This window comes from Taudactylus pleione, unplaced genomic scaffold, assembly GCF_031769625.1.
Source record: "Taudactylus pleione unplaced genomic scaffold, aTauple2 ptg003505l, whole genome shotgun sequence".
In the NCBI taxonomy this organism is placed as follows: domain Eukaryota; kingdom Metazoa; phylum Chordata; class Amphibia; order Anura; family Myobatrachidae; genus Taudactylus; species Taudactylus pleione.
The window spans coordinates 2,450,907-2,477,516 of NW_028287850.1; the positions used below are offsets into that span (position 1 = coordinate 2,450,907).

General features: G+C 46.7%; 1 protein-coding gene across 1 annotated transcript; it reads right to left on the reverse strand.

Annotated features, from left to right (window-relative positions):
• Positions 1–1,348: 1,348 nt before the first annotated feature.
• LOC148430693 (ankyrin repeat domain-containing protein 13C-A) lies at positions 1,349–19,159 on the reverse strand. Its single transcript, XM_088466550.1, has 10 exons — positions 19,022–19,159; positions 17,417–17,462; positions 15,703–15,769; positions 14,710–14,854; positions 13,098–13,229; positions 11,040–11,201; positions 10,375–10,454; positions 2,757–2,855; positions 2,389–2,489; positions 1,349–2,287 (listed from the first exon to the last, which is right to left on the reverse strand). Exons 1-10 carry the CDS (start codon positions 19,157–19,159, stop codon positions 2,157–2,159), a joined length of 1,101 nt encoding a protein of 366 aa, XP_088322676.1. The 3' UTR covers positions 1,349–2,156.
• Positions 19,160–26,610: the final 7,451 nt, after the last annotated feature.

Genomic DNA, 26,610 nt, shown 5'->3' on the forward strand with positions numbered 1-26,610 from the left:
TCTTTTAAAATAAAGCTTAGCTCCTGCAGCCCCACTGCAACAGGGTGACCCGACTCCGGCCGGGCACCAACTAAAACTGAGGTGCCTGTGGCTCGGGGGCGGGGTATAGAGGAGGACGGACCCAAGTGCATCCTGGGAGCAGTGAAAGCTTTAACTGCGTGGTGCCCGTGGATCCAGATCCAGCTATACCCCCCCCAAGGTCAACCCTGTGGACCCCCTATGGACCCTGAAGTAGAAAAATTCATAACATAGCTTTGCAGAATGTGTAGAGGACTGAAGAGTGCACAGGTTTTTTTTTTTTTTTTTTTAAAAGTTCATGGGCACCTGCTAATGATATACTCAAACACTGATTACATTAAGTCATTAGGAGCTGGTAACATACCTGAAGCGCACTGTGCGGCCTTGGGCTATATGATCATTTCTGTGGCTCATGACTCACATTACAATAAGTCACAGGCTGTACACTCCTAAATATTGGTGTGCGTGTTACACCCCCCCCCCCCCCCAAAAACAAAAACTTGGTCACTTTGAAATTATTTTAAGTCTTCCCGGACAGGATGATAGTGGTGTATTATAATCTATACCTTGTGTTCAGTTTATTAGCAGTATTGTAAGACGCAATTAACTTAGTTTTCAGAATAAAAACACACGAAAACGAGCGAGAACAGATTGATCTTTGTTTAATTAAACCAGAACTAGGTGTGAGTCCAGCAAGAAATGATTATTTGTTTACCAGTTAACCTAAAAAAAAAAAAAAAGTTAAAAAATGAGTGAAGTGTATAACTTCCATTAAAAGATCTATTAAATAATGAAGATTGGAAACGTATGTTCTTCAATAGGAGGAGGAGGACACTTAATTCCCTTTCAGTAAGAAGCAGCGATTTGGAAGACCTGACCGTTAGCCTGAATATCTGCTTCAGATTACCCAGAGTGCATTGCATGGCTGATACGTTACATGTCTACTAAAGATCGGCCTCATTTGTTTACCGTTTAGTAAATGTCGTATAGTAAAATGTAGTCCATTCTTCTTCTAAAAGTGCCTTTTCCCTGTACTCTAGGCATGTACAAAATCTTAGAATGGACCTTGATAAGCGGTTGTGCGGACTAATATTGCAGTATTAAAAAAAGAAGAGAGGGTGCGCTGTTGTCCGGTACAGACTCCATGCCGAGTATAAAAATTTCATCCCTTTATGCAGACTTTTAAAAAGCCCCTTATAGTCTGTACGGCTATCTTTCTTCACTGCGAAAACGATTTTCCACTCAACGGCTGCAGTGTCGTACAAGAAGGAAGAATGTTCAATTTCGGACAACTATATTTCCCGGAATATAAAGAAAAGCAGCGAAGAAATAAAATAAAAATAATTTTATACCGATAACTTCCGGCACCAGGTAAGGCCAGTGTCTGATTATCAAAATTCAATGAGCTTGTAGACACTGAACACATGGAAATTCAACAACTGCAAATAAAACAGATACTTATACAACAGAAAGAAAACATTACTGTGAAGAGACATTTACTTTATAGAAAACATAAAAAATAGCCTGAAAACAATAAATTTCATTAAAAACCGCGCCCACCGCATTAAATTTGCGCGAAAATGCAGAGCGATTCTGTGGTCTGCACATTCCGGGCCGTGTGGTCTCTGCGATTTATTGAATAGACATTGGTTTAATTCCAATGAAGATGAATATTCCTTCTATTTATATCCAGCAAACAGGAATCTATACAAAATATTACAATGTGCATAATTTATGATGGAAAAAAAAAATAAAATAAAACCCAAAAAGATAATTTAAAAAAATTCACCCTAAAATGTAAGGTAGAATTTATACAGTATTTTCGTGTGAAGGCTCTTTACCACCAATGAAGAGCCCAACGTCAGCTCTGAGGAATGGAGAAACCGAACAGACATAAGACCTGGAGGTGGGGCAGAGGGTGAGGGAGGACTTTGTCCAATAGGGTCGCTGACTTATCAGACCATGCAGCTTGCAGCAATCCTGGATCTCAGATTATGCCGCACCCCCATGCTTTACACTTGCAGAGGGGAACCACAGAGAACCAGTTATGCTTTTGCCTTTTAAAGGACCTTGGACCACTATCCCATGCGGCCCACTTACATCAACTACAGACCACGGAGCACAGATGATTTTCCATGTTATAAGTCAGGAAAACGACTTGGGTCCTCTTTGTAGTCATCCGGTATCGTAAAAATCGACTCCTCAAATTCTCCGTAACGGAACTCTTGAAATGTTACAGTGGCTGTGATTGTTGGGAAAACCGGGATGTCTAAGGGCACAAGAAAACAGCAGAGGGAGTTGGGATAGAAGTCGGGAAAAAAAATAAAATAAAAAAAGCGATTCTAGAATCACATCTTGCACATGACGTACCCAGTTTTACAGGAAACCCCGGGGGAAGCTTCATCTGTACAAATTCTCGGAGTTTGTTAAAGTGCTTGAAAGGTGCTATTACCTCTAGAACATTCAGCAGTCTGTAAGGCAAATGGACGGATTATTATATGGATTTAAAGGGACGTTATGCTGAATATACACGCTCAGTTGGTACAGACCATTGTGGAGGAGGTCAATGACCGCAAAAATCACAACAGACCTGCAGTCACTCGAGTCCTCCTACAACAGCCAGGCCTCAAACCCCCATCTCTGGGAGACAGGACTGTAGAGTCATGTTGGGGAAGGGGGTGGGAGGTCTTCGGTGCTACAGGCACCTTTCCAACATGTGAATGCAGTGGGACACTTACGACTCAATTCCCAGAGGGAAATCCTGGCTCACAGCAATTGTTGCTTTAAAGGTTTTCTTGTTCTCTTTGCAGACAAGTTCCCTTCCAAGATGAGGAGCCCTGCAACAAAGACATGAAGAAATTCAGTAAACCACAACTTGTGCCAAAAAAAATAAATAATCAGAATATAGACACAAGGTGGCAACAGAGGCGAATTACACGGCCTGTGCTGGTCTCGCTAGGAAGTACCTTTTAAAGTTAATAGGCCCAAAGCGAACATATTTTTCTAACGTGTTGCATTGTAGTACACAAGATAGTAGTTGGGTGCAAAGAAAAAAAAAAAAATTCCAGAGCCTCACAAGCGGCCTGTCCTAATATCTGCGGGAGCTTCTCTAAGATACTGTACACTTCAACAGAAAAAACATGTGAAGAGCCTAAAAAAGAAGGCAAGGAGTCCATTTTATCTATACCCACCATCCCTTACTCCCCTGGAGTCACATACTGTGACCTGGACGATGTGTATATAAAACTACCAGCATTAGCCTCTAGACTGTAAGCTCTCATGTGAGACCCTCTCTACATCATGGCTGCACCCACTTTGCCATACATGCATTCATGCCCACGTTGCTGTGAGCCACCTTCCTCTGGAAACGTCAAATTCCACAAAGGAATCCTAAAAACCAAAGTCCCCTCACCACAAAGTAGTTTTCTGATCACTGATGCAAAGCTAAATTGGAAGATGGAATTACACAGTGGGAAAAAGGTCAGCAGGTCCCCTTTTACAGTGCTGGTACAACAGAGGACAAGCACCTCACTGTCCTCAGGTCTGGTCTCGGAGTCTAGAAAGAGGCCTGCCTCATCAGCTGGGAAGGATGACTGTCAAAGGCCTAAACTGAGGTTACCTTAGAAACAATAACAGAAGTAGACGTCCTCCAAGGCTAATAGGTACGTCTTTTAGAGGCAGGCAATACACGCAAGGGTACTTTCATATCATTTCAGATGGTAATAGTCCTTACTTACTAGACATCTTCACTTTCTCGTTTCTCAGGGCATAGAATTAGAAAAAAAGTGCTATGATAACATTCAGCCGTGCAAGGCAGCAACGTGGTCCTCAACACAAACCATGTCAGGGTAAAGCACAACCTGCCGTGTTCACAAATGGTGCAACCACACAAGGCGAGTGGTTAATCGATCCATAAGTAAAGCCTTGCATGGGAAAGCTGACCCAGTTATCCTCACATCTGGCAGTCTCTGAAGCAACCTGGGAGGGTGTTGTGTTTAGCTGCTACCCCATATACCATAGTGCATGAACTTGGGGTGTTAGTACCAGCAGTCTTAGACATCACAGGGCTTCCTCCAACACTCAGCAGGTTATTAATTGCTGTACTTCTCAGTTAGTCTTTAACAAAACCCAGCTGGGCTCAGCCTCAGGCTAGAGATGACATAACACCTCAGGTGTTATCAATAACCTCCAGCACTGAAGACTCATGCAGGGACTTTCCCATCAGTCATCCACCATAAAAACCTGCTCAGCGCATTTCTACAGGGCCTGAGTATCAGTTGTGTTTTCATAGATGCTCCTGCTTCAGAACTATACATTCCAGTATAGTTTGCTTCCAGTGTTGTTTCAACTACCTATGTTTACAGCAGGAGTAGCCAACCTCAGTCCTCAAGAGCTACCAACAGTTAACGTTTTCCAGGTCACCCAGCAGGTGCACAGGTGTAGTTATTACTCACGGACACATTTGAAAAGATCCACAGGTGGCGCTAATTATTTCACTTGTGATTCAGCGAGGAGACCTGTAAAACATGCACTGCTGGTAGCTCTCGAGGACCAGGTTGGCTACCCCTGGTTTAGACTCAACAGCAACACATCCATACTACTTATCATCCTTGATTTACATGGCACCAAAAAAGTTCAGCAGCTACTTACAAAGTACATTAGCAAAAGATCTCACAAAAAGTTATTAACAGTACCAAACAATGCAGGACAAGGTTTATACAATTTACTGCATTATCAATCATAATACTTAAATAATCAGCAACCAAGTGTTAGCTGCAGTTGGGAGTTAGGAGTAAGTGACAGTGTAAGGAAGGGAAGGAGAAGCATAATGGAAGAGGGCCCTGCTCTTGAGAGCTTACATTCTAAAAGGAGGGGCAGACAGACAGGGGTGACGCAGATGGGGTAGTCAATGATGAATGATCATGGAGCAGTATATTAGGATGAGAGTTGGAAGGCTTTGATGAAGTAGCAAGTCTTGATAGCCTGTTTGAAGGTTTGTAGAGAGGTGGAGAGTCTGACAGAGAGAAGTGGGCGGGCAAGTGTGTGAAGGGAGATCAAGTCAGATGTAAATGGGAGAGGATTGGGCGAGAATATTGAATTGGGTTCTGAAAAGGAGTGGGAGTCAGCGTAGGGCTTGTAGGAGAGGAGAGGCAAATATAGCACGTTTGGAGTGAAAGATGAGCCGAGCAGCTTCATTGAGGACAGATTGCAGTGGAGAGAGGCGGGAGTTGGAGACCAGATAGGAGGAGGTTACAGTAGTCAATATAGAGATGAACAGTTAGTGGATGAGGGTCATCGTAGCATCCAGGATAAGAAAGGGTCTGATGATGGGAATATTTTTGAGATGGAAACAGCAGGACTGCAAGAGATACTGAATGTGTGGTTTGAAGGAGAGGGAGGAATCCAGGATCACTCCAAGACAGTGCACTCGGAGGCTAGAGGAGATAAGGAGAGTTATGGTAAAACTTACCTTTAACGCTTTCTTCGAAATCCCTAGGGTCCACAGGGAGACATTGGGGTGTAGGTGGGACCTGGAGAACCAGACACCAACAGCAAAGCATTTCAATTCCTGGATGCTCCGGTCCTTCCCTTTATACCCCGCCCACAGCCTGGGGGCACTTCAGTTTTGTTAACAAGCCAAGGCAGGAGCAGTATAGGAGAGAAGGAAGACTGGTACACTGAGGAATCACACTCTCACACAGAGAAGGAAACAAGTGACCAGGAGAAGAAAACCCATAGAAGCTAGGAGCGTCAGGGCGGGTGCCCTGTGGAACCTATGGACTTCGAAGAAAGAGTTAAACAAGGTAAGTTTTATCATAACTTTCCTTTTCTTCTTCAGGGTCCATAGGGCTCCACAGAGAGACATTGGCGATGTCCCAAAGCAGTTGTTCTAGGACGGGAACGCTCCTGAGCGGTTAGAACCCTATGCCCAAAGGAAGCATCCTGAGAGGCAAATGTATCAAAGGCAGAAAACCTAACAAAGGTGTGGACAGAAGACCAGGTGGCCCCCTTGGATAGCTGTCCAGCTGAGGTGCCACGCCAGGCTGCCCACAAGGGACCCACAGAGCGAGTAGAATGAGCAGAGACTGTAGTGGGCACATGAAATCCCATCTGTATGTAAGCCTGTGAGATAGTCATGAAAATCCATTTGGCCAGAGTGTTTGTTAGCTGGGCCATCCCTTCTTGTGGAATCCATATAGGACAAAGAGGGAGTCCAATTTCCTGAAAGAAGCAGTATGGTCCACTTAGATCTTTAGAGCACAGATCACATCCAAAGAGGCCTCACCTGCTGAGAGGTCTGGTGAATTAAAAGCCGAAACCACAATTTCATAATTCAGGTGGAAGCGAGAAACCACCTTGGGAAGGAAGCCTGGGCGTATTCGAAGAACAGCCCTGTCCTGATGAAATATCAAAAGGGGAGGGCGCCATGAAATCGCCCCTAAATCAGATACACTATAGGCAGAAGAAACAGTCTTCGCAGTGAGCCATTTGACATCCACTGATTCCAGGGGTTCGAATGGAGGTTCCTGAAGTGCTTGGAGCACCACTGACAAATCCCATGGAGCCACAGGAGGGACAAAGGGAGGTTGTATTAGTAGAACACCCTGCATGAAGGTGTGAACATCCGGTATAGGAGCAATTCTGAGCTGAAACCAGATAGACAAAGCAGAGACCTGCACTTTCAGAGATGCTAGGCAGAGGCCTAGATCCAAATGATCAGCCAACCGTATTTGTAGAAAGACAATGGTTACCTGCAGGTGGCTGTGAAAAGTCTCTGGGCAGCTTGCCAACAGCAAGAGATTGTCCAAGTACGGGATAAGTCTGAACAGTTTATAATGGAGAGGCCGCCATAACTGCCATGATCTTGGTAAAGACCCAAGTGGCCACTGAGAGGCCAAACGGCAGAGCTTGCAATTGGTAATGTTGCTGCAGTGTAGCAAACCGAAGATATTGTTGATGAGAAGGCGCTATAGGTACATGTAGGTAAGCGTCCTCAATGTCTAGGGATACCATAAAATCTCCAGGCTCCATAGCTAGGATAATAGAACCGAGGGTTTCCATATGAAACTTGGGCACCTTGAAAAATTTGTTCAGAGACCTAAGGTTGACAGGCCGATGAGACACATTGGGCTTCTGAACTAAAGGTAGAATTGCAGCCCTTGCCCTGTTGTGAGGAGGGGACCGGAATTATTACTTCTGAATTCAGTAAGGACTGAATGGCTTTTTGGCGCAGTAGGGCCTTGGTTGAGTCCTATGGAGGTCCTGTGCAAAAGAACTGTTGGGGGGGTGGGGGGGGTCACCTCAGGAGGGAGAGGGTGTATCCATGGAAGACCACTTCTCTTATTCCGGCATCTGACGTAGTTTGATGCCAAACTTGGGCGAATTGAAGAAGTCGGCCTCCCACCCAACCTGGGAGCCCACCGGGAGAGGACCGCCCCGTCAGGCTGCAGGCTTGTCCACAGACTTGGCAGGTGGACGTCTAGTAGCCCAGGCATGTTTGGCCCTAGGCTTGGAGGCTTTGGCTGATGTCTGTTGCCATTGAAAGGACTGACCCTTGGCTCTGCCTTGAGGGCGAAAGGATGATGTCCACGGCTTTGTAATACATGCAGAGGGCAGGAACGCAGTTATTCTTTCATCCGCCAGCCATAGCCACAAGAATAATAGAATACACAGTATGATACAGTGCAATGAACACCTTGCAGTATGTGTGTAATATGGCACAATGTAGTGTGCAACAGCACTATATATGGCACAGTGTAGTGTGCAACCATTGAATATTGTTTGTGATCGTCCTCACACGTATATAGCAGATGTGAGGTACAATGAACCCCCAAATATCTTCGTATGTCAAGGTATAGTAGAAAAAAGGGACAGGTATAAACTGACAGTATAGAAAGTAGAGATTAGCGCTAGCACAAATCACATTTAAATGCTGAAAAAACATTATGTTTGTAATGGGCACTAAAATCAACTACACAGTCCACAGTGGCTGATAGGATATAGCACTGTATAACCTGGCCCGTTGGAGAGGTAACACAGGAAGACTGGACCCAGCACTTCCTGGAGACATGCTTGCCTAAAATGGCTGCTGCGTGTCTCAGAGGGTATGGGGGGGGTGAGGGAGTAGCAGCTCAGGTAACACCAAAACCGCAGTGGAAAGGCACCCTGAGCTGGGGGGCAGGGGCTGCAGGGAGAGCGCCTTATCCCCTGGCTGAAGTTAACCACCGGGTCCCCTGGCCTTTATAATATGCTTCTGTGCCAGTATCGTTATGCCCTGATGGTCTAGTGGAGTAGTGGGCAAGCCAGTGTCCACATCAGCGCCTCCGGTCTGTCTCCTGAGACCGGAGGCAAGACTGCACTAAGACGCGGGTCCCCCAGTGTCCCCTGGATTCTGGGCTGCAGTCTGGGGAGCCTGCTAGCTAGTCCCCCTCGGACCCACGCCAGGAGTACGTAGTACAGGCTTGGTGTCATGGCGCTGCAAAGGATTGATGTGGCGGCAGCACAGACTTCCGGAGGACAGTCTGGTGCTGCTCGCCTGGTTGGTAAAAAAATAAATCATAAAATTAAAGCTTGGGCTGCTTAATGCAACCCTCTGTTATAATGGTGGTCCATCTCCTGCCGGACACCAACGAAACTGAAGTGCCCTCAGGCTGTGGGCGGCGTATAGGGGGAAGGACCCGAGCAGCCTGGGATTGAAAAGCTTTGCTGTTGGTGTCCGGTCCTCCAGGTCCCACCTACACCTCAATGTCTCCCTGTGGAGCCCTATGGACCCTGAAGGAGAAAATAATAAATAGATTATGCAATTGTGGGAAGTGAGGTTATGCGGTAGGGTGGTAAGATGATCAGCTCGGTCTTAGACATATTAAGTATAAGAAATCGCTGGGACATCCAGGAAGAGACAGAGAGACCGTTGGAAGAGGGGTCAGGGGAGGAAAGATAGATCCGAGTATCATCATCATAGAGATGATATTGGAAGCCAAAAAGGCTGATGAGTTCAGCTAGTGAGGACGCATAGAGGGAGAAGAATTACAAGACCAGAATCTTGGGGAACACCTACCGTTAGTGCATAGTGTGTGTGTGTGTGTGTGGGGGGGGGGGGGGGGGGGGTAGACAGAGTCCTGAGAGGAGACAGAGAAGGAACGGTCAGAGAGGTAGGACAGCCAGGAGAGGGCAAGATCACTTAGACCAAGCAAGTGAAGGATTTACACTAGGAGAGGGTGGTCCACAGAGTCAATGCAGCAGAGAGGTTAAGGACAATGATTATAGAGTAGTTGCCATTGGATTTGGCAGTAAGGAGGTCATTGCTGACTTTAGTGAGGGCAGTTTCTGTGTAGTGGAGAGAACGGAAGCCAGACTCAAATGGGTCAAGCAGGGAGTGGATAGAATGGCAGTAAGGCGGTGGAAGACAATCCACTCAAGTAGTTTCGAGGCAAAAGGGAAGCGAGAGATGGGTCAGAGTGTGTTAGGATTAGGGGTAAGTTTTTTTTAAGAATGGGGGAGAGATGTGCATGCTTGAATGCAGATGGAACAGAGCCTCATGAGAGGTAGAGATTGAGGAGGTGGGCAAGATGGGAACAGGCAGGAGAGAGGTAGCAGAGGAGGTCGGAGCGGATATGGTCAAGGGGGGAGGTGAAAGGGGGAGAGGACTAGACGACGGCCATGACTTCCTCTCCAGATTTAAGGGAGAAAGAGGTCAGTTGGTAAGATGGATGGGGTGGAGCGCTGAGGGTCTGGTGGTATGCAATTTCCTGACGTATAAAGTTAATTTTAGCTATAAAGTAGGTGGCAAAGTCAAGGTCAGACAGTGAGGAGTCGAGGAGGGATGGGAATAGGACACAAGCTTCTGCTGATTAAAAGGATATGCGGAATGCCTATATTCTGTGTGCAACTGCATGCAAAATGCTACGTTATAGTGTCAGTCGCTGACACAGTAACAGCATTTTGCATGCATATATAACCGCGCCACCATGACAGCGAGGGGACGGGGCTTCGACCGTCAGCCACGGCCGGGCCCCTCACTGTAAAAGACGTAGACAAAGCTGTCTTCCTCTCAAAAGTGGCCAGTTCCCGCATTGTGAGAGCCCCTGGGCGATCTGCCCGTCCATAATCCAGCCCTGTGAAAGGGTAAACTGCCCAGCCAGGGTCAGTGTTCTAGTTTATTGTATGTACTAAATAGACTATATACTTGGTGTCATTGATCCTGGGGTGCAGGACAATTTATATGAATTTTACTGAAACGGTCAGTGCGTGCAGGCTGCCCAATGAAATGCACACTCCCCCTTAGTTACTAGCCATAGAACCTCCATCTCTTACAAAAAAAATCTGAGCCCCCTGGCAGGGTTGTAGGACACTTACTTTCCGTTCTCCGCGGACATGTACTCCTCCCACGTAATGGTGTTGGGAGAAGGCGGCGTCAGCGACTGTCTCCGCACAGGCTGGAATAAAAACATAAGTTTTACATTTCGCACAGCTGTAGCTTGTATTACCCACAATTAAACCCAAGCCTGCTCTAGCCCCTTTAAGAACATCATTGCAATCATTCTTGCCACTGGAGCTGCCTAAATGGCCTATTGCTGTTAGTTTTCAAAATAGGTCACGGTTCTGCAAAGACTGTATTCCAAGTCAACGTAAAACTATCAATAGAACCATTCAGGGAAAGAGTTAAACAAAAAACGGCTGGAGGAGCAGTAACGGAGAGGGTGTGAGAGCTGAAAGGAAAAAACGAAGGTGGAAGAGAGTGAAAGGGATAAACAGAACATTATAGGAAAGGACTGATGGGAAAGGAAGAAGTGAGAGCAATGTATGGAGTTCGGGAATTTATGACAGACGTAAGAGGATGTAGAGGATCTGGACAGGAGCAAAAATAGAACAAACAAGTAGGGGGGGGGGGGGGGGGGGGGAGGAGACATTAAAAAAGGTAGGAAAGAAAAAATGTAAGGAAAAGAACCAGAATTTATAAAGATCGGGTAAACTGTGACTAACACGGGACAGAACTAACAGACCTGAGAACAGCCACATACCTCAAAGTTTTGTTCCATCAAGTTTCCTCCTTTACTCAAACTCTCCATGATGGCTTTATTCCGCAGGATGTCCTCTTCGCTAAGATGTTCTCTCCGTTTGCGGGATTCCAGTATTAGCCCGTTTACTGAATAGAAGTCTGATAAGAAGTTCCCGACACGTTCCTGGGAAGAGAATGAATATCACTAGCACTATTTCCAGACAGCGTTAGTCAGAAGATCAATAACAGCTGACGGCAGAGCCCAGAGAATTCTGCTCTCATTTTCAGAGCATTTTTCATTGTGTGCCCAAAGCTTTGAAACGGAAGGGTACCAACAACCTGTAGCCAATCCACTCAGAACGTACACAGCAGGACAATTACTTCAGGGCAGCAACCTGTCCACCTGTGCGAGTAGGTTCTTGGGGAAGCTGCTGCCTTTGACAAGAGCATGATTGAAGGGGAATGGAGGCAGCAGAAACATTGTGTATGGAACAGTGGGCTCAAACTTGTTTAAGTGCACAAACCAGAGACAGACAAGTCCACGCAACAGAGACCGACACAAGTGCAAGCCACAGAGTCCAGAGACAGACAAGTCCACGCAACAGAGACCGACACAAGAGCAAGTCAGAGTCCAGAGACAGACAAGTCCACGCAACAGAGACCGACACAAGAGCAAGCCACAGAGTCCAGAGACAGACAAGTCCACGCAACAGAGACCGACACAAGAGCAAGCCACAGAGTCCAGAGACAGACAAGTCCACGCAACAGAGACCGACACAAGTGCAAGCCTCAGAGTCCAGAGACAGACACAAGTGCAAGCCACAGAGTCCAGAGACAGACAAGTGTTCTCTTCACGCTTCATTTCTCGGGCGGTCCGCCAGTCAATATTCCCGTCGCCCAGCACTGTGAAACGTATATATAGAAACGTCAGCACAGCACAATTTATTGCCTGCGTCACAGTTTTGGCGGCATCAGTCGGAGAGCAGTGCGGATCCCTCCCCCAGTGTAAAAGGAAGGGTGCACGGACTGCCTGCATCCACACTCTGTTTCGACTGTTTGTTACTGGTGGGTGCCTTCTGTGTAGCAGTATTTGGACTGGTTATCAGTCCAGATAGCAGGTGGGGCAGCGCTGCCATCTGTTTCCAATCAGCAAGAGGGGCCATCTGTGCCCTGATAGCAAGTGGGGCAATATATCTGGGCCGCCCTTAAAAAATGTGTCTCTAAAACGTAAGTGGGGGGTTTCTGGGCTGCTCTAAGGATTTTCTACTTTAAAACGAATTAGAACCTGTTTAAGGAATGGCATGAATCAAAGCATACTAAATTAATTTCACTGGGGGACCAGATCCTCCAGGCTTTGATTATAAAAAAGGCTGCAGACAACTGTGCCTCTAAGAAGAAAATATTATATCAAATGATAATCTTGAGTTTAAATCAATAGAAGGTCAGGGTTTCATTATTGGAAAGGCCATCACCCAGCTACTTCTTAATGCCACCCACCTGGCATTTTCGGGCGAGCGCCTGGCATAAGTGCGAGCAACTGTAACACAGCAACAGAGTAAGATCTGACTCAATGATAAAACCAAACAAAGCACAAGACATAACAACATACAGCAAAGAGTTGGTTCATTGATTGAGACGTATATATTTACATTAACTCTCTGTATGCAAGTGTGGGCATTGTGGGTTATCTAAAGCAAGTATGCATGTCCAGATTACAGTACTGATAGAGCATTCAGGTGTGGTTACCGGAATGGGCTGTGGATGTCACTAGTTAGGAATCAGGACTGGAGCAGACGCAGGAGAGAACAGCATAAGGGAAAGTATGAAGAGGGTGTAATGTAATAACGAGACTATCTAGATAGTGTATCACAAACAGTGTAGTGTAACACTATCAGTAACCACCTGTCCCGTTTCCCTCGAAGCGTAAATGGGGCTATATTCTATTACTCTATATTCGATAGCCAATGCAAACGCCTTTGATTAGTGTTTTATTAAATGCTACAAAGAGGACAGCGCTGCAGAAACACCTTATGTAGTGTACATGCGGCCTGTAACCATTAGGAACAGAAAGGCATCATACCGTTTTATCCTCTCTGAAGAGCCAGCCAGTCTGGGCACGTGTGAACGTGATGGATTTGGTAGACAGTGTCGCTGAATATATATCACTACTCATTAATATATCCACTTCCTCCTCCGTCTCCATTTCAGATTCCTGGAAAGAAGACAAAGATCATGTTACATTGTAAGAGGAGTCATCATGTAATACATGTTTAATACGGTGCACACGTTACACAGGGTGGAAAGAGGCAGGAGGGGATTTGGGTACAGTGCATGCAGAGCTGCCAGTGACACTACAGACAATAATGTGGAGTTCTCTTTAGATAATCAGGATGAACCAATATCTTATCAACTTACCTAAAAGCAAAACAGAACACTCCCTGCTCAGAACACTTACTGGCTTTTTAGTTCTAAACCTGACTCATCAATCGTAGATCTCCACCTGTTAAACCCCTTTCACACCACATTGCCGGGTCACACCTGGGATTTTGTACACAGGTCCCATCCAGAGTGCAAAACGGCTGAGATCCCTTTCAGGCTGGTGGCCCAACTCAGCTTACTACCGGGTTGATGACATTACAGCTGTCAGGTGATGAGCCGACGCTTGGACACGAGATCATCTCCAAGCGCTGGCTCTTCCTATGCTGTAAACGGGGCCCATCGACCCAGGTTACCTATTCACAGTGCACCAGTGTGCAACCCTACTCGTTGCCCAGGTTGTTCGACCTGGGTTATTTCAACAGGGCACTTTCACACTGAGCAATATCCTCCCGTGTTGCTGCGAGTTCATGTGAAACGAGCCGAGTTATTGCTGGCAGTGTGTAAGGGGTTTTAATTAAGGCCATGCACAGAAGAGATGTGATGTAAACAGAGATATAGATATATATAATTAACCACTTAACTGATGATTTTTTTCCTAAAAAAAAACGCTCAGAAATGTTTTCTCTTATGAGGAAATTAGGTAAGGAAAATCTATTTCAACTTATCCAAAATGATTTTATTAAAATAAAAAAAAGTTTTTTGTAATATTTGTAAAAAAAAAAAAAAAATCATAATTTTTTTTTCAAACATCGGAACACCACCATCGGAACATCAGAAACATTGCGACTTTCATTTTGACACTAGGTACAGTAAGGGGGTGAGGTTAATTTATTTTTTTCCCAGCGGCTGCTATTCTCTGCAGCCGCTTGGTGGGGGTCCTGCTTTGCTGACCGATCAGTAGCACAGCAGACACTGTGGGTGGGTGCAGGCAAGCAGAGGGACCGGGAATTTTCAGCCTCATACTGCTGTCCCCACTTCACTATGCCATGAGAGCAATAGTACAAACATAGGGGAGTGATCTAAAGTGGTCAACTCATTCACGGTCACATGATCACTGTCAATAAATCATACGAAACACCTGTCATCTGCAGAGGTGAGGCAGCCATTTTTTGACCTGAACCTCAGGCCTTTCAAACCACTCAAAGCTAGCGACATGGCAGAGAAGTGGGGCACACGCACCTGTACACGGGAACAGCCGCACTGACAGCGAGTCACCCAATTTACACCTGCAGCCAGGCATGCACTAATACTACAGCAGATTAATGCGTGCTGATGTAACCCGTGAGTATCTTAGCAATCAGCCGTGGACTCACCTCGTGATGTATTCTCTGGTAAACTTTCTGCTCATTGTCTAAGACTACGAATGATTCAGAGGGTGCAGCGTCGCCATTAAAGATGAAGCTGAGGTCCCCTCGTTGGCACTTCATGTCTGTGAAGTCTATGAGAGTTGTGTCAAGCCTGGAACAAAAAATAAAAATAAATAGAGCATAATCAGCAATGCTACAGGCCACCCACTACAGCGGGCGAGATAAAGTGTCTCTCTGTGTACAAGCGTTATTCCAATGCTGGTGAGAGACGCTCCCGTTAGACTGTAGCGGATTACTATATAGATACCACACTCCTGTTTTATTAGTGTTAGTACCCAGTTGTGTGTTTGCTGCACTATAAAAATAAATGGTGACGAGAGAAAGAGAGAAGTAAGTAGCACATCGGTACATAGCATATGCTGCAATCGCAAATTGCGACATTAGAACTACCGTAAATGGCCGATACATTTGCAGTCAGGCATTGCCGTGAACTGAATCTGCCAGAGAGAACTATAGGTAGAGCTTCAGATATATAGATAGAAGGATAGATATACACATTGTTACAGCGCATGTAAATATATTACATACTGACCCGATACTAAAAGTACAAATTTAACAGGACAGCGACATCCCTACAGCAGGCGATTCAGCCGGTCATTGCGGGAGTTAAATAAATATGCAAGAGAATACAATGCATCAGATGACGAATGCCCAGCAGCACCCCATTCATGCATTGCATCTGCCACAATTTCCTAGTGAGTGGACAGATCGCCTATTGGCTCAGCCCACAACACGCCTATCTGCACGGATTGCGTCATGGCGGTCACCGGAATGCCATGAATATGGGTTCTGTACACAACGTGGCTGCGTCGTATACAGGGTACAGAGGTTTCTACCGAGAACATAAAAACATTGCAAGACAGACATTAAAAGGAATAAAAAGATTGTTCATTTACCAAAAACACCCGCAAATCCCAGGTAGAAGAGATGGACACACACCTGATATTAATACCTTGTTTATAGATCTTGCATGCATCAGAAGGCAGGATACGAGATAGTAAAGGCACTAAATGGTGAGAGAACACAGCACTGACTGATAGCAAAGATCAAACAGAACCACCATCGTATGTTGCTGTAACATTCATATTCATATGCGTAGGCTTGTCATATTGTCCCTTTAATTCAGGACACTAAAGTCAGCCAGCCATAGAACCCGTGTGCAGGCGCCCCTCACCTAACCACCTGCCTGTTTAACAACCACTCGGACTTATGACCACTCATACGACCTGTGATCAGGCAGCCCCGGTGGCATCTTCACCAGGCACAGCTGCCCGGCAGCCTTGGCTTCAACAGTCCCGATCACAGTGGCCAGCAGTGATCAGGCAGCCCAGTGACCCCGGCATCGCCTTCCTGTCAGATGCTCCTCGCTTATCAACAATTAATTTAATGACCAGGGTCCGTTTTTGTCAAAAAAAAAAACACAGTTGAAAACACTAAACAGGCGGAAAAAAAAACTGAAGAAAAATTTTCTCCATCCCAGACAAGGAGAAAAAAAAAAGCAAAATCAATATTTTTGGCTTGGACATCCCCCCTAATGATTAAGTTTCATAAGTTGCGCACTTCAGCGAAAAACTACCGCGCTAATCTTGGGGCGAAAAAAAAAAAAAAATCGTTGAAAATGATACAAAGCTATTTTTTTCCCCAAGAAATTGCTGTTCCGCACAAATTGAGGGTACGTTAAAATGAGAGGAAGTATATTTTCGTGTCGTTAAAAAAACTATTTTAAAAAACACTAAACGAACGTCTGCTGCAACCGTGCGCCAAAAACTTGCGTGGCTGTTGTCCGCCAAAGTACGCAATTTTTTTTATTGCGGTAATTTATCATTAGGGTGGTTGTCCAAACAGTTCTGAAAGAAATCCCCACATTTTGCATTTTTTTTTTCTCCTGGTCTGGGATGAGAAAAGTTCTCTCCAGTTTATTTCACCATTTTCGCCTGTTTGCCGTTTTCCCCCCAAAATAAATTTGGCCGGGTTTTTTTTGCAGAAAAATGGTAGTTTTTTGCGCAATGGTGAAAAAAACGTCAGTTTTCGCCGCTAATTGAATACGACCCCCAGTCGTAGGAACGGAACTTGGTTGTTTAATGAGGAGCATCTGTAATTCATGTGTGTCCCGAATTAAAGGGATGATATGGGAAGCTTACATATAAATAAACTTTCACGGTCTCAGCCCAGATTTGTGTTGTAGCTACACATTGTGCAACCATTGTGGTTTATGGCAAGCTGATTTATACATCGTTTAATTATATTTCAATAATCATACATTTCTGCATATTAATTTATTCCTACTATTCATTCAGTCACTATTTCTTACCAGGACTTTCCTTATTTACAACACATTTGGTTGAGTATTGTAGGAGACGACTTTTCGCTGGGAATAGTGAGTAATAAGCTTAGTTTCTGTGGGGTGGGCTGTACATAGGACTAACCACACACTTTACCCATGTAACCAATGGCTAATAAAAAATGATATATGGAACACATGTAACCAGACCTTTGACCCTCCTTAAAATGCCAATATACAACAGTGACAACAATCTATCCTCACTTCTACGGATTAGGTTCATTACAAACCGAAACTTGGAAAACAGGGATGGAGTAGTTTTGCTCTTGAAAAATCAGGACGCGTAGGACCCCTAACCCAGCAACCACTTACCCCAACTTTGAAAATCCCAGTGAAGTTCCAGGTAAAAATCTCCCAGCTGTAAATCAAACACACAACATGAAGAAAGGAACGTATTAAATGTTTATGGAGAGGATGTTACATGGCACAAAAAAAGTATTCGCTGGGTATCTAAACAGGAAACTTTTGGTGGGAGATTCAGTAAGGCACAAGGTGCCGCCTGCAGACATAGGGCCGTATTCAATTTGTGGCGAAAACGGGTTTTAGGTGATAATTTATCGCCTGTTTGAATTATCCCCGTATTCAATTTCAAAGACTTCTCGTAGGTGCGAAGAGTCTGTTAAAAAACGGGGATAACTTTTCACTGTGTTTTACATGGTGAAAAAAACTGCAGAATTGGGGTTTAGGGGTGCAGGCTTAAAAAAAATAAAATAAAAAAAATAGCCTGCACCCTAAGAGAGTCCTCTAAAATTAATCTGTCAAAAAAAAAAAAAAAAAAAGAAAAAGTCCTCAGGACACTCCAAAAAATGTACTTTCATTTTGGTGTAAAAAATAATATGGGGGAACAAACTTCTAAACTAGCGATATTAATTCAGGGGGGGTTCCCAAGTATGCGGCAGGTGTTTTCTTCATTGCGGGTGGCTGCGGCAGGTGCATTTTTTTAAGAATTTTAAAAAATTACTTTAGGGACTTAAAAAAATGCTTGCACCCATTTTCAAGTACCCCAATTTGATGGGACTGGTTATTTTCTCCCAAGAAAAATATTTTAAATGCTATTCTTTACCTCTTCTTCTAAAGCCGCATTTATGCACCTGTCTCGGCTATTTAAAAGCCCTGACTCCCTTCAGCAGGCAAAAACGGGGGGGGGGGGGGGGGGTATTGGTACTCATAGTGATCCCCCATGTCTGGACATCTTTAGGGGGGTGCCAGGGACGTTTCCCAAAAATTCCCTGATTTTTTCGATATTTACCTTTCCGCCGGGTCCCGATTACGCAGCTTCTGGAATTGAATACAGGGCTAAGCGGGTACGCGCCCGATACTTTATCCCCTGCCATACCTCCGATGTGGAACGAAAAGTCCGGACTTTTCGCTCCAAATTCAATACCCCTCATAGCAGGTTATTACAAGAGGAAAACCCATCTCGCTTTCCTAGCACCTCTATAGGGTGTGTGCAAAAACAATGTTTTGTTGCTGGCTAACTGGCGTTAGTGAGCAATCTTCAGACAGAACCTCCCAACGTGCTGAATCTCCTCCTTAGCCTAAGGGTGCAGTAAATAATAGCTGAGGGGCTAATGGCACAGTGAACGTTTGTGATGCACTGGCCTAAAGCAAACCATTATTTGCTAGGTTCAAAAGCATCATCCACACACATAGTGGGGACAGTAATATTTTGGGGTGGACGGATATATATGATTCAGACTATATAGTCACTAGGAACCACTGACGTCACTGAAGCACTTTGAGGGACACATTGAAGACAGACATTTAAAGCTACACTTAAAGTTTACAGTAGCGTAGACTTAAATATAAAGACTCTATAGACATTCTACTGGTAGTATGGGAGAACTATTATTCCTGGCTATGTACTAAGCATTATATAAAAGGTATATGGGACAAGCAGTACGCCCGCTTGGTTACCTCTTTTAAAGCGTTTAGAAGACGAGGTCGCTTTTCCTCCACACTTTCCCTGGATTGTTGTTTCAGCTTTCTCAGCAACGCTGTAACTGAAGTAAAACAGATTAATACTGCACCCAGATAAGCTTTATAGTAATTCATCAACAATTACAGTAATGATCTTCTAGATAGAACTAAAATAACAAGAGATATGGTAAGAACTTACCTTTGTTATCTCTGTTTCTACGAAGTCCATAGGGTCCACAGGGTTGACCTTGGGGTATAGGTTGGGAACCAAATCCGGGCACCACGCAGTTAAAGCTTTTAGCTCCCAGGATGCACTTGGGTCCACTCTCCCTATAACCCCGCCCCCCAGCCAGAGGCACCTCAGATTGTAAGTAGCCAAAGGCCGGAGGAGGAGAGAAAAAGAGAGAGAAAACTGGAACACTCTAGAACCATACTCACAGAAAAGGAGACGGGAAGCCGGTGACCAGTAACACAGCCCATATGAAGCCAGGTGCGTCAGGGCGGGCGCCCTGTGGACCCTATGGACTTCGTAGAAACAGAGATAACAAAGGTAAGTTCTTACCATATCTCTTGTTTTCTACTTCAGGGTCCATAGGGGGTCCACAGGGTTGACCTTGGGGATGTCCCAAAGCAGTTCAACCAAGGGTGGGGACGCTCCTGTGCTGAGAGGAGAATCCGTCGCCAAAAAGGAAGCATCCTGAGAGGCAAAGGAAACCAATGCCTAGAACCTTAAAAAGGTATGGACAGAAGACCACGTGGACACCTAGTAAGGCAAAACAGCCGAGGCGCCACGACGAGCCGCCCACGAGGGTTACACGGCCCGAGAAAAAAACAAGCCTCAACGACAGAAATGCCCACCCATGGGTAGGCCCCTGAGGAAGACATACGAGGCCATCCAGTCAACATTTCATTATAGGCCGGCCATCGTTTCCTGTTAAAACCAGAAACCGCAGACCACCAATAAGGAGTCCGCTTACCATAAGGAACTTGAACGGATCACATAAAGCCAAAGAGGCCGGACCACAGTCCATGAGGCCACAACAGCCGAGAGGACTGGGAACTGAATGGCCATACCATAAGTTCCAGAATAATATGGAACCTAAAAACCACTTTAAGAAGAAACACAGGGCGAGAGCAACTCACACCCTGACATGATGCCCTCCAGAAGAGGGAGCCACATGAGAACGCTCCCCATTCAGACACTCTCCTGGTTGATTTAAACACCCTGAGAGAGAGAGAGAGAGCTTAAACAATAGACCATGTAATGGCTATCACAACCAGCGGTTCCATTGACTGTCCCCGGAGGGAACAAAGAACCACTACTAACTCCCCAGGAGTCCCTAGGGAGGACAAGTGGAGACATAATCCAGAAAACACTCCAAAGGATGAACTGGATATCAGAGCGGAGCAATTCCATATCTTAACCATACCGACAGTGTAGAGATCCGCACTGTCAGGAAGGCCAGGCCAAGGGTGAAACCCAAGCCAGCTGGAAGGAATGCCAGAATATCTGGAAATCCTGGACACCGGAGGATCGTATCGACAGGTACGATACCATAAGAATTATGTATGCCACAGTCCGTGGCAGATCCCAGCAAAGTCTGGCCTATCTGCTCTAAACATCTCAATGAAGACAGAGCCAGGGAAGCCCGAGGACCACAGTAGGGGCGCAGTTAAAGACAAGCGATCCAGATCCAGGGAAAAACAAGGACCCTGAGACAACAGGTCCAGATAGTGAAGCAGTAGGAACGGAGCATCGAGGAGGAGACTCCGAAAATCTTAGTACCAGTGATGTCTGGGACGACCTGGAGCCCCCAGAAGGAAAGCCCCTCCGTCTCGAATTAAACTTCCGAAGACCTCGAGGAAGAAGGGAGACCGGAGGACACAGGTACACAAAGTGGAAGGACCACTTCACTGACAAAGAGTCACTGAAGGTAGCTTCAGTACTCCTAGAGCTGGACTGTAACACCGGTAATGTGTGATCGAGTCAGAAGGCCATGGGGATCAATCCCCTCAGGGAGGCCCCCTCTGCTCACCAGGAGTTGAAACCTCTCTTGGAGAAGAGACTAGTCCCCGGGATGCACGCCGTGACGGCTGAGGAAGCCCGCTTCCCAATGGAGAGCTCCGGGAATAAACACCGCAGAGTTGGCCAGGAGAAGACCCTTGGACTATGTCAGAATGGGTGACATTCCTAACATTGCCACCCAACTACCAGTGTTGCCTAGATGGAAGCCACTGTTGTGACACTGTCGGACTGAACCTATTCAGGTTAACCGTGACAAATGGGTTAGGCCAGAGTGAAAGTCCAAGACAGCTTAAAGTATCAACAAGTTAAGTGGCAGGGCAGAAGCGACAGACGTCCAACTGCCCCGAAATGAATGCGGACCAGACACTGTCTTTAGCAAAGAACACCCTGGACGAGATGGCCATAGCCACCCGGACAGAGACCAACTCGCCTCCGTAGAAAGTATCATGGTTCGAACAGCGATCCGATGGAAAAAACTCGATCCATCTGGAGGGGAGTCAATTATGGCAAGGCCTGGAATGGAACTGAGCACATTCCACCCTACCAAAAGGTAGACACTCTGGTAGACCGCGCATCACAAAGAGTAATGACATATGTCGACTGCGTAGATATCCGCACACTCGAAGTTGAAGAGTGGAGATCTTGTCTTACGCCAGAAAAATTCTCAGATTCTGAGAATCCAGCAGTGCTCCCAGATGAAGAAAACCCTGTGAGGGATGCAGGGAGGACTTTTCTGTGACGAGAAGAAGCCCCGGTTATCCTGACCTGGCGGTAAAGTACCTTGGTGATCCTGCTAAAAGTAGGAGACCGTCCAGAGAAAGGAGCATTCGGATACACTGAACAGGTGAACTGTCAGAAAATCCATAAAGCTGGTAAACCCCGGTGGAGTTGAGGACAGCCCCAAAAGGCAGAGCCCGAAACTTACAAGTGTTGCTGTGGCACAGCAAACCTGAACCCATGCTGATGAGAGGGCTCTGTATGTACCCGTAGGTACGTATCCTGAATACTCGGATATACCATAAAATCCCCAGGTTCCAAACATCGGATGATGGAGCATGGACGATTCCACCTGAGTCAAGGCACCGTTGGAATCTGATTCAGGGATTTGAGACAGAGTATAGGCAAAGGAGGACCAGTCGGTCACCGCCCCAAAAAGAAAGTAGAACAACCAGTCCCTCACTGAGATAGTGAGGTTGGCCGAAATAGCTCTGCTTACCACAAAGACTGTATAGCTTTCTGGGATTGTAAGGCCCTGATCAGTTCTGAAGAAGGGCCCGTGTAACAATGCCTGTGAGGAGGCTGCATGAGCAATGAGAGGCCGTTGAGAATCAGTACCTCACTCTGGAAATTCCCCAGATGTAGACCTGTCCCGTCAGGCTGAGGGTATATCCTCAGGTGTAGAAACAGGGTCGTCCGGAAGTCCAGGACTGCTCGGTACTGGATACGGTGGCCCCCGTGGAGGCCGACAGCCTAGGAAAAAACAGGCCTTTAGGCTGACCCTGAGGACAAAAAGACTTAACAGAGTTAGTCCGAATGTAGTGGGAGTAGCTAAAGACGGTATCTCCCCATTAGTGATACTGCCAATGATGCAACGATCTTGTCAAGGTCAGGACCAAACAAGAACTTCCCCCTGGAAGGAGTGTGCACCTCTGCTTTCCCATAACGCAGCCATAGGGTACTGCGGCGGATACAGACGCCGCCGAAACCCTGAAAGTTAGAAGACCGGCATCCCATGAGGTAATCCCACATATGACCACTGCATATTTTGTGAGCGGCAAAAAGATATTTGAACCTCAGACGTGTTGGAGGGGAAAAACGTCACAAAAGCATCACCATGCGATGGCCATGGTAGGACGGGCAACAGGCCCTGAAAACTTGAGTACATTGATTTCAGGCAAAGTTACCACCTACGGATCCGTAAAATTCGTCCAGGCCGGGATGGGAGGCGTATTAATGCCCGTAACCCGATGATTAACATACAAATCCATCCCAGAAGGGGATTTCCATTACTTGTGAGGACCCTCAGGGAATGGGAAACAGGAGGCCTTTGTGACTCCTCGTATCTGGGGACAGCCAGACTCCCGCTATGAGATCCACCCGCTGGGCAGAAAACGGGAGATGTATGATACTGGTGCAGGATCGACATTCTCTATATCCAGAATGAGCCTGGCTACCAGCCCCAAAGCAGGGATAATAATACTTGAGATCGGCTCCCCCCCATGTGAGAGGGAAAGAGCCGAATATACCATCCAGTTCACGGCAGAGCCACTGGTCAGTAACCACAGGGCGTATATCACGCCAATTAGTATTTCGTATAAAACGACATCCACCAGGGTGGCCGTTGTGGTAATCCCTGCAAGGGGAATGACAGACCGATGTGGTATCGGAGGTAATTCATGTACTGTGAAAAACCCCGGCAGGGAGCGATAGTCTGTGACACAGGGGTAAATTGCAAGAAATTGCGAGATACCCCGAGTTCAAAAGGGCAGTATGGTGAAGTAACTCCCAGCGAGTGACGACAATGGGGCCCGCCCGGCGATCCTCAAAGGAGAGGATCCTGAGAAACAACGCCCTTTAAGGGGGTCGTGCAAGGGGCCCGGCACCAGATGGTGCCGCATACGTAAACCTTTCTGAGTTAAAATCCTCCGCACTAATTCCTGCAGGCTATGACTTGCAGGATAGCAATAATGGGTGCAGTATCGTGTGCAATCTCCTGGTCAGATATATCTGACTATCTTGACGGAAATATTAAGCAGCGCCATACCGGTCCTGACTGACGCTAAGATTAGCTGCAGGAACCCATTATCAGCGTACGCAACTCACAGTTCCATCTAAAATATGGCAACGTGCAGCACGCAACAGTATGTGACAAACCTCACAGATATTAACAAATATATATATGTGAGGTCTCAGAACCACCCCAGGTACACCTGTATTAGGGCAGATAAAGAAAAGGGATAGATATACACTGACAGGTGAGAGAAAAAGCAGACAGTCAGCACTAGCATAAGTCACATACAATGCAGAAAAATATATATACATACATAAGCATGACATATAATTTACTGCACAATGTCGCTACATTCAACTGCCCAGATTCAGTGTCTGGGAAGGCTATAGCGCTGTGTACACTCACCCAAAATGGCCAGGTACGCAGGGGGACTGGGCTCACTGACATCCTAAGAGTTCTGCAGCACCACAGAGAGAAAATGGCCGCTGGAGACCTCAGAAGAAGCGTGGCCCGCGGAGGAAGCAGCTCAGCGACGCCAGACTGTATTATTGAAAGGCGCGCTGAGCTGAGGGGAGGAGCCGCTAGACAGGGAAGGCTTCCTCCCCTGGCTAGCAATTAACCCCCCGGGATGCCGGCTCCCGCTGCCGCTATAATCCCTGGTGGGCTGTGGACACGCGGGGTATGCCTCCATGGAGGGGGAGCCCGCCGCCACCGCTAGCGCCTCCGGTCTGTCCCCAGAGACCGGAGGCATAAGGCTGCATGTACACGCGGGTCACCGCAAGCGGTGACCACGCGACTTACCTGTCCCCGTCGATCCGGCAGCAGCCCAGGGATTCCTCCAGAGCCCGGCTAGTACAGACTCTGGGGTCCCGCTGCGATCCCCAGATCTGTACTGGCGTCGCAGCGCCGGCGGGGTGTAGGAGCGGCAGCTCAGACGTCCATTGGACAGTCTGATGCTGCCGCTCTGAAGAGTAGTAAAAAAATAATAAAATAAAACTCTTTTAAGCTTAGGGGCTGCTAAGCAGCCCCCCTGCAGTAACGGTGACCCGACTCCGGCCGGGCACCAACTTAAACTGAGGTGCCTCTGGCTGGGGGGCGGGGTTATAGGGAGAGTGGACCCAAGTGCATCCTGGGAGCTAAAAGCTTTAACTGCGTGGTGCCCGGATTTGGTTCCCAACCTATACCCCAAGGTCAACCCTGTGGACCCCCTATGGACCCTGAAGTAGAAATAAATATTTTAAATGACTACTGAACTACAGAGGGTTTAAAATGAAATTTGAATACATTAACGACCACCAGATACTAGGTGTTAGTAGAGAATAACAAGATTATTTATGCTGGCACTTACATGAATTTACAGAGGTTACTGCATGGTCACTGTACTATCATCACAGCCAATTACTGAGGGGGAATGGGGTTACTGTACTATCATCACAGCCAGTTACTGAGGGGGAATGGGGTTACTGTACTATCATCAAAGCCAGGTACTGAGGGGGAATGGGGTTACTGCACGGTCACTGTACTATCATCACAGCCAGTTACTGAGGGGGAATGGGGTTACTGCACGGTCACTGTACTATCATCACAGCCAGTTACTGAGGAGGAATGGGGTTACTGCACGGTCACTGTACTATCATCACAGCCAGTTACTGAGGGGGAATGGGGTTACTGCACGGTCACTGTACTATCATCACAGCCAGTTACTGAGGGGGAATGGGGTTACTGCACGGTCACTGTACTATCATCACAGCCAGTTACTGAGGGGGAATGGGGTTACTGCACGGTCACTGTACTATCATCACAGCCAGTTACTGAGGGGGAATGGGGTTACTGCACGGTCACTGTACTATCATCACAGCCAGTTACTGAGGGGGAATGGGGTTACTGCACGGTCACTGTACTATCATCACAGCCAGTTACTGAGGGGGAATGGGTTTACTGCACGGTCACTGTACTATCATCACAGCCAGGTACTGAGGGGGAATGGGGTTACTGCACGGTCACTGTACTATCATCACAGCCAGGTACTGAGGGGGAATGGGGTTACTGCACGGTCACTGTACTATCATCACAGCCAGTTACTGAGGGGGAATGGGGTTACTGCAAGGTCACTGTACTATCATCACAGCCAGTTACTGAGGGGGAATGGGGTTACTGCACGGTCACTGTACTATCATCACAGCCAGTTACTGAGGGGGAATGGGGTTACTGCACGGTCACTATACTATCATCACAGCCAGGTACTGAGGGGGAATGGGGTTACTGCACGGTCACTGTACTATCATCACAGCCAGGTACTGAGGGGGAATGGGGTTACTGCACGGTCACTGTACTATCATCACAGCCAGGTACTGAGGGGGAATGGGGTTAATGCAAGGTCACTGTACTATCATCACAGCCAGTTACTGAGGGGGAATGGGGTTACTGTACTATCATCACAGCAAGTTACTGAGGGGGAATGGGGTTACTACATGGTTACTGTACTATCATCACAGCCAGGTACTGAGGGGGAATGGGGTTAATGCAAGGTCACTGTACTATCATCACAGCCAGTTACTGAGGGGGAATGGGGTTACTGTACTATCATCACAGCAAGTTACTGAGGGGGAATGGGGTTACTACACGGTCACTGTACTATCATCACAGCCAGGTACTGAGGGGGAATGGGGTTACTGCACGGTCACTGTACTATCATCACAGCCAGGTACTGAGGGGGAATGGGGTTACTGCACGGTCACTGTACTATCATCACAGCCAGGTACTGAGGGGGAATGGGGTTACTGCACGGTCACTGTACTATCATCACAGCCAGTTACTGAGGGGGAATGG

Excerpts from the sequence above, each read along its gene's own strand:
- LOC148430693 (XM_088466550.1), bottom strand. The coding sequence starts at position 19,159 with ATGAATTACTATAAAGCTTATCTGGGTGCAGTATTAATCTGTTTTACT. Across the intron at positions 15,770-17,416 it reads CTGGGATTTTCAAAGTTGGG|TGCCTTTACTATCTCGTATC; the intron begins GTAAGTGGTTGC and ends CTCACCATTTAG. Across the intron at positions 13,230-14,709 it reads ACCAGAGAATACATCACGAG|GAATCTGAAATGGAGACGGA; the intron begins GTGAGTCCACGG and ends TCTTCTTTCCAG.